The sequence below is a fragment of the Myotis brandtii genome, unplaced genomic scaffold (genome assembly GCF_000412655.1).
Source record: "Myotis brandtii unplaced genomic scaffold, ASM41265v1 scaffold732, whole genome shotgun sequence".
In the NCBI taxonomy this organism is placed as follows: domain Eukaryota; kingdom Metazoa; phylum Chordata; class Mammalia; order Chiroptera; family Vespertilionidae; genus Myotis; species Myotis brandtii.
In genome coordinates, this window is record NW_005370902.1 from 130,119 (window position 1) to 138,103 (window position 7,985).

At 34.8% G+C, this 7,985-nt stretch overlaps 1 protein-coding gene across 2 annotated transcripts in view; it reads right to left on the reverse strand.

Moving 5' to 3' along the window:
* Positions 1–3,616: 3,616 nt before the first annotated feature.
* TRPC4 (transient receptor potential cation channel, subfamily C, member 4) overlaps positions 3,617–7,985 on the reverse strand; it is a 436,371-nt gene continuing 432,002 nt past the window's right edge. For both annotated transcript variants that reach the window (XM_005882679.2, XM_014530348.1), the window contains 3 exons: positions 6,267–6,308; positions 6,049–6,138; positions 3,617–4,599 (listed from right to left, as the gene is read on the reverse strand). In XM_005882679.2, coding sequence (XP_005882741.1) covers positions 3,880–4,599; positions 6,049–6,138; positions 6,267–6,308 — 852 coding nt within the window. In that variant the 3' untranslated portion in view covers positions 3,617–3,879. The remainder of the gene's footprint in view (positions 4,600–6,048; positions 6,139–6,266; positions 6,309–7,985) is intronic.

Genomic DNA, 7,985 nt, shown 5'->3' on the forward strand with positions numbered 1-7,985 from the left:
ATTCATAACAGTAGCAAAGTTACAGTTATGAAGTAGCAACGAAAATAATTTTATGGTTGGGGGTCACCACAACATGAGGAACTGTATTAAAGGGTCACGGCATTAGGAAGGTTGAGAACCACTGTTTTAGAGGGAATTCAACCAGTATTGCAGAACTTCTTAAAATCAGGATTAATTCAGCCATGCCAGTTTCCCTATAACACCTCATTTTTCCAGTCAAAAAGCCTCACTCTGATGATTATAAATTTGTACAGAATCCCAGGACCATAAATGATGTTGTCTAAGACATTCATCAGTGTCCAACCCTTATACTTTGTTGACCACCATGCTTGAAAATAGCAAATAGTTTTCAGGCATAGACTTGAAGGATGTCTTTTTCTGCATCCCAATAGATGAACAGGTTCAACATTTATTTCCCTTTGAATGGAAGGTCCAGAAACGAAAACCATGCTCCAATACTGTTAAACTGTATTGTCACAAGAAATTCCCTGACCATATTTTGAGAAATATTAGCAAAAGACTTAAGGAATACTCCATTTAAATTGGGAATTCTTCTATAGTATGGAGACAACTTATTAGTAACTAGCAATATTTTCAAAGACAATTTGCTCAACACCATCACAGTCCTGAATCATTTGGGCTTTGTGCTACTCTTCATTATTTATTTTTTTTACATCACAAGAGAAATTTCATCCCAAGAAATTTTATCATTTGGGTCTATGTATTTTATTACTATGTCAAGTTGCTATCTGGGTCAAAGGAAAAAAAGTGAAAATGATTTTGGAGTATTTTAATTACCAGCCAATAAATAAAATATCTAATTTAAGAAAATTTGATATACAAATGTCCAACTTATGAAATAGTTAACATTTTGAGGATAATTATCACTTTGAAAAAATAATTTATCATTTTACAAAATAATTCACTACCTTTCTTTATTTCTTTATTTTTTGCTTTTACATAGTTTACCTGCTAAAGTTAATATACTTTTATTTACATGGACATTTTCAGGAATACGTCAATCATAAACAGTGAGGTACATCTTTATAGCATTCTTTCTTTCTTTTTTAAAAATTATGTATTGATTCTTGTTTGTTAATTTTCACCTGAGGATATTTTTCCATTAATTTTTGGAGAGAGTGGAAAGGAGGGGGAGAGACAGAGAGAAGCATTGATGTGAGAGAGAAACATTGATTGGTTGCCTCCTGCACGCCCCCTGACCAGGGGTGGGGATCGAACCTGCAACCCAGCCTTTGACTGGAAATCCAATCCTTCAGTTCTCAGGCTGATGCTATCCACTGAGCCAAACTGGCTAGGGCTATAGTATTCTTTCTTGTCAATGCGTTTTTCAAGCTATATCAATGATAATTGAGAGCTTTGAAATTTAACTTAATTAAAATTAAACTAAGTTTTCTAGACACTCTTCCACTCAACGCTGCAATAAATAAATAATTAATTAAATAATTAAATAAATGTATGTGAGCCATAGCATGATCAAGAGGGTGTGAAATACAAGAAACATTATACAAATGAAGGTGTGTTTAGGATTTTCTGTTGATAGGAATCTGAGTAGAAATGAAAAGAAACCCCAAATTGCTCATTTAAAGACCTCAGAAACATCATCCTTAACTTGCAATCATGCTGTTGTTTTATGTTTTCTTATTTTCCCTCTACTGCTCATCTTCCTTAATGTTAACTAATATCACATATTTAGAATAATATTTAATTCTAGAACATCTGGTACTAACAATATCCAACAATTTGTTTAAATTCTCAGTGACCTCAGGGGCTATTAGAAGCTATCTTTTCTGGAACATTGAAAAGTAAGATGTTACTGGCTCCAAATAAATTCCTCCATGATCACCATGTTCACCTGTAAAATATTATCTCCCTAACCCTGAATATAAGTAAGCTACTGGGGAAAAAATTGTTGTTGCCTGTGTTGTTGGTGTTATTTGAAAGAACAGAAAAAAATTTGAAATTACATTCTTATAGCTTACATATAATAGTGATGTGTATGATCTTTATTTTGGGGAACAAAACAAAACTAAACTAAACAAAAAACTGCAGCAAAAAAGAAATCATTGGAAAATACATCAAGTATTGAGATTAGGCCTACAATTCCCCTATTACTGTCTGTCTGATTTAGAACAATTTAGATATTTCACTATCCCCAGGGCTTATTTTGAGTCCTAACATACTTGAGATAAAAGTAAGCTTGAAGCAAGAAGAACATTCATTAGCATTATTGTTTTCTCCAAACCTACCTGTCCCATTCTAAAATCCATAGGACAAAACCAGGTTTAGGAATAAGCAGTTATCAGTGCCCATGGCTTTTCTGAAAACTAAAATCTAATATTTCAAGTTGAATTCTGATATTACATACCAAATTTTTTTTTAATCTAGATTAAAATTGAGTCTAAAGAATCACATGCATTGTTAATTTTGCACATTCTTCTTGCTTTACAACAAGAGTCACAGATGTATGGAGTTTACTCATTTTCTCTCAAAACATAGCATTTCAGAAGTGGTAAAAATAACACAAAAAGTCATGAGACTAGAGAACCATTCACTCATCTAAATCCCAGTATTATTACGTGAACATGTTTTTGCTTATTCCATCACTTATTATGAACCCAGCTTAATTAGTATTTGTCTCATTTTCTTAATTTATTAAGTGGGGATAAGAATAGTAACTACCTCAGAGTGTTGTTATGAGCAGTGCATATGTTAATACATGCATAGCACGTAAAACTGGCTGGCATTGTTATTGTTGTTGTTCTTCTGTTTAAGGTACTTAAACTATTCTTATTGACTGTGATTCTTTTCTGGCACTAACAACTTTTGTCACCTTTTTGAAATTCAGTTCTATTCATAAAGCCTCATATTTACACTGCACCTGAAAAAGGCTGGTTAAAAATAAAACTTCAAGTAAAACTTTTTTTTTTTTTGTAAAATGTTAAAAATCACCAGTCATCCAAATTTATTAGGACAAACATTTATTTACTTTCTGAAAGAAAAAACTGGTCAAACTAAAACTCTATGAAGTATACAGACTTACATTTTTAATTTTTTTAATCCTCACCCGAGGATACCTTTATTGATTTTAGAGAGAAAAAAAGGTAGGAGGAGAGAAAGAGAAGGAGGGAGAGAGAGAGAGAGAGAGAGAGAGAGAGAGAGAGAGAGAGAGAGAGAGAAACATCAAACCCTCATAATCTGGGTATGTCCCCTGATGGGAATCAAACCTGCCAACTTTCTGTGTACAGGAGGACACTCCAAGCAACTCAGCTACACTGGCCAGGGCCCAACTTTCATTTTAAAAAAAGAGTTTGATCATGACCCCATGAGAAGCCTTCCTTGCTTTAATTGTGTACTATAATTATTCATTTTTTCTTAAGAAATAATTTGCTAATATTTGTGAATTAAAGCTAAACCATAGGGCTGAGGGAAAAGTCCTTAATAAGTACCCATCTCTAGAGGCCCTAAAATTTATGAAAAGCTCTAATATTTTAGCTATATTAATTTTTGGATATAAAAATATCTATTACAGGAGTCAACTAAATCATGACATTGAATTTGTTTTAATTGAAAAAGAGCTAAAAATTGCCCATGTTACTGCAACAGTGCAAGATACAAGGTGAGTTTATTTATTAACAACAAAAAATGTAAAACAAATTGTGGAAGCAAAAGTGGGCTACAGAACAAGGGTTTTTGATAGCTTTTGCCTTATTTAAACATGTTACACGTTAGTATGCTACAGTTGATAAATGCTTAGAGTATAAGTTAGAATTTGCTAATTTACTTTTAAACACTCTCCCCAACTCAGAGCACTATAGAAAAGATATATGTATGATAAACACTTCCTCCTTCCTTCAAGTATCACAATCTTGTGGTCACATAATCTTCCTGGATGACTGTGTTAGTGAGGGTTGCATCATAGTCTGCACTAGAGTCCTCTTTCCTTGCATGCTTCTCCTTTGGTATTATTGGAAGAGTGTCTTCTATCACCACCTTCTCTGATTTGAAAGCACACATTCTCTTTCCAACTTGTAAACCCAGACTGTCGGTATTCCTTTCCCGGTGGTCTACTAATATGCATTGTTCACTGAGACCAGGGATGCTCGGGTCACCCCTTGAAGATAATCCTGGAGATTCCAGTTGAATATTTCTCTCCAATGATACTTCAGCCTGTTGACGAGCAACCTCTTCTGAAACAGAGAAGATTTGGTTTGCATTTTGTTTGGCAGAATTTTGTTTTGATCGTCTATAAAATAACCCCAAGTTTTTTATATCAGTCACAAAATTCACTTTTCTCTGCTTCTCCCGCAGGCGCTCCTGCACCACCAGCGCAGAACCATTGCTTATGTTGTGTCTTTCTGCAGCAATTGCTGCTGATCGCGGGTGGATCAGGGTGGTTAAGTCGAAAAGGCTGAAGTTCTTCTTGTCTTTGCTGATACCTTCGTTATCACTCTTTTCATCTGAGTCTGCTGAATTAGAAGTGTCCTTCGTGGCCTGAGCGGATTGTACTGTAGAGAGTTTACTTCCTCTTAGTAACCCCAGGACTTCAAAGCGGAAACTAGAAATGTCTTGCTTTAGTTCCTAAGTGAAATTTAAAATGATGAAATTTGTGACTTAAATAAACATTAGTAAACATCATTTGCTCATTTCATACATGGGGCTGATGTGTTTTCACGCATTTTTAAGAACTAGGATTCCACTCTGCTGTGGTTCTATCTAGAATTTCTAGTTTTCTTCCTGGTACTTGTGTCATTGTGATATCTATTAATTTCCTATTCAAGTTCTGTAATAATAAGGACACTTCCTAAGGTTTATGTGAAAAGAAACAGGAAGACTTTTATTTTTCACTGCTGCATAGTCAAGTATATTGTTTTTTTTTGGGGGGGGGGGCTACACTTTCAAGTACTTCCTCTTCAAATACCCATCTGCTTTGAAATCACTTCACACTCTCTCAGGGATACATTTTGTAAATATTTTTAACATAAGTATATTTTGCTGTCCAAAGGGACACATATAACAAAAAAAAGTGAAGCCTGCCCTTTCTAGTGTGGGCAGTAACTTTCCATTATTTACTACCTTAAAGTTGATTCTTACCCCAGCATCTCGGTTAGCTACTAAATCTTGCAAATTGCTTAATTCAATCAGATAGCATTTCTGAGATTCATTTTTATTCTCTTTTTGGACATCTGAATTCTCAGCTCTAATCTAATGGTAGCCTTTAAGGTGGGCCCCTGCCTCCAACCTATCTCCCAAAGTACCAAGGACCATTTAATTCTAAAACTTGGATGTTGTGCCTGTAAAGAACATTTTGGATCCTAGCCAACTATCAATGTGCTTTAAGTTTTGCAATTTATCTATTTTCTTACCTAATTGGCTGGTTATATTTGTTCTCTGTCAAACTTATACTTTTCACTGCTAAAGGTCTCCTGTAGGATGATTTTTATGTGTTAGATTTTGCCTATAAGATCTTATTGACTTTAATCATTCCTCCAAAATATCAAAAAACTCAGGCAGAATAACAGAGGTATTTTACACACATAATATATTTATATTTATTCATATATTTCATCTATTCTACCTATCTCCTCTGGTTACAATAAAAATAAAACTCAGGGAGAAACACTAAGTTTATAAGTTACAATTAAGTACAAAATTTTCTTCTATCAAAGCTGTGCAGAACACAAAGATTTTGTTTTTAGCATGTTGGTTACTAAACATTTCAGGATTAGAAATCAGCCTGAAATTTCAAAAACTAAAGCTCACTCAGTAGGATAGGCAGTCAGAATGCCAGGATGGCTTCAATAAGTCATCTCGACATTTCAGAGTAAGTATGTTTGAAAACAATGCATTTTGAGAAGAAATGTCATCACTCTTTTGGATAATACAATAGTGCTTTAATTTAGAAGACACAAAATCTAGCTGGAACACACAGCTGTGTTTCCAGTTCTGATTTTCAATGCGCTATGTTAGGTTCCATGCTCTGCAGAATCTGACACTTGGTGATTTCATCATTAAAATAAAAACAGGTACCTTAAAGTTCTCTTCAGTCAGGCCTTCTTCAGTTTTGGCATCTCTAATCATTGCAGCAACATATCGCTTCACCAGGTTCCTCATAACTTCCTGAGGTATGTAAAAATAACACAATTGATATTCAGTGTATATATATGATTTCTTTCTTTGGTTAGTTCTGAAGATGGGACTGAATTTTAATATCCAAAATTTCAAGATATAATACATGATTAACTTACTTGATACTGGTGATGTCTTCTCAAATTATCAGCAGCTCGCCTCTGAAAAGGAAAAGGATGTTTACCATTCTATAAAATAATTAATTTGTTCTTTTAATGAAGAATATTTTTTTCATTTTTTCAAAAGGGAGACTTTAATTAGATAGTGGACAAGTGCCAGAGAGTGCTTCACATGAATCAAAAGAACGAGTGAACCAAAAGAGCAAAGTGCAAGGTTATAATCTGTATGGCATTTGATATACAAAATAAGTTTAAAATAATATAAATATTGCTTTTCTAATATAAGGGGATAGGGAAATCAGTAATTATAGTTGATACACACCTGAAATCACTTGAAATGATGCTAAGAGAAACAGATGAGCCATATCAAATTGAAAAATAGAAAAAATGTCAAATAAAAATTTAATAGAATAGCTATTATTATAATAATATAAAGTTCTTCATAAATATCACATAGCAAGATTAAGTATTTAACCATGATATCTAACATGCAATCAGAAGCATTGTTACACAATAAATACTTCAATAATTTCAATCAGATGAACATTAAGAAGGAATTGCTGTTTCAAATATGCGGTTGGATTTAACCAAAATATGGTTTAATTATATGGTTAGATTTAACCAAAATAAATAAATAACAGATTCTGTTAAAGCATAGGGTTACTTACTTTATACTTATTTTTTACATAAATATGACTACAGATATCATTTTGATGAGATCGGGCGTGTTCAGGGTGGTATGGCCGTAGACCAGATATCATTTTGAAGAGATAAGAATAGTTTGGAAGCAAAATGAAGGTTAGCACAAAACAGTGATTCTAGAGTGCAGAATGGAGAGAGATGTTTAACGATTAAAAATAGTCCATTAAAAATTGAGTTAAATAATAAATTATACTAATATTATGCATTTGCAGATGCACAACTAATCTAAAGATACTAGGAAAAAAAGCTATCAAAATTTTTATTTTATGTTTGTTAAATAAATATCATAAAGCAGAAAACTGTCCAAAATAATGTACTTATATAAAAACCCTGGGTGGTGTTCATCATGACCAGAACCGCGAGACCAAGCGGAAGGAAGTCAGTCCTGCAGGGGTTGTCTTGGCAATGGCTGTGCCCTCCCCCAAGCTGTTTCCTGGAGCTGTTTCCTGTAAGGGCGGGGTTTGAGGCAGGAACCCGCCCTGGGAGCGTGGAGGCATATATCTTTATAAAGTGTGCCGCACCAGCACAGCCAAGGGTGAACCTGAGTGGGAGTGGCTGAAAGGCTTAAAAGAGACTGACAAGAGAATGAAAGCCGGGTCTCAGTGGGACGCTGCTTCTCTGAGAGACAGTGACCATGCCCACAGCCATGCATTTATTTTATAGCAGATGCTACGAGGCAAAGTAAGGGTGTGACCAAGATGTTTACAACATTCTCCTGGGTTTCAATCCTACTCAACTACATGCACCTGAACTCTATCAAGCCTGCATCACTCAGGCACATGGGGCCACGTGTTGGACCATAGGTTCAAGCTTACAACTACAGCTGTTGGCTATAATTGTGCTGGGAGTGCCCTGCCCTCCAAGCTGGGACTTACACGTGGCAATGAGAGGACTGTGCCCTCTCATCAGTCCAAGGCTTGAACCTGTCCAAAACACTGTAGCAGCTCCCCACAATAAAGTTTTAATTCTGTTTCTTTGTTACTAATGTTGTGGCCCCACCCCATAACAAAGAAACAA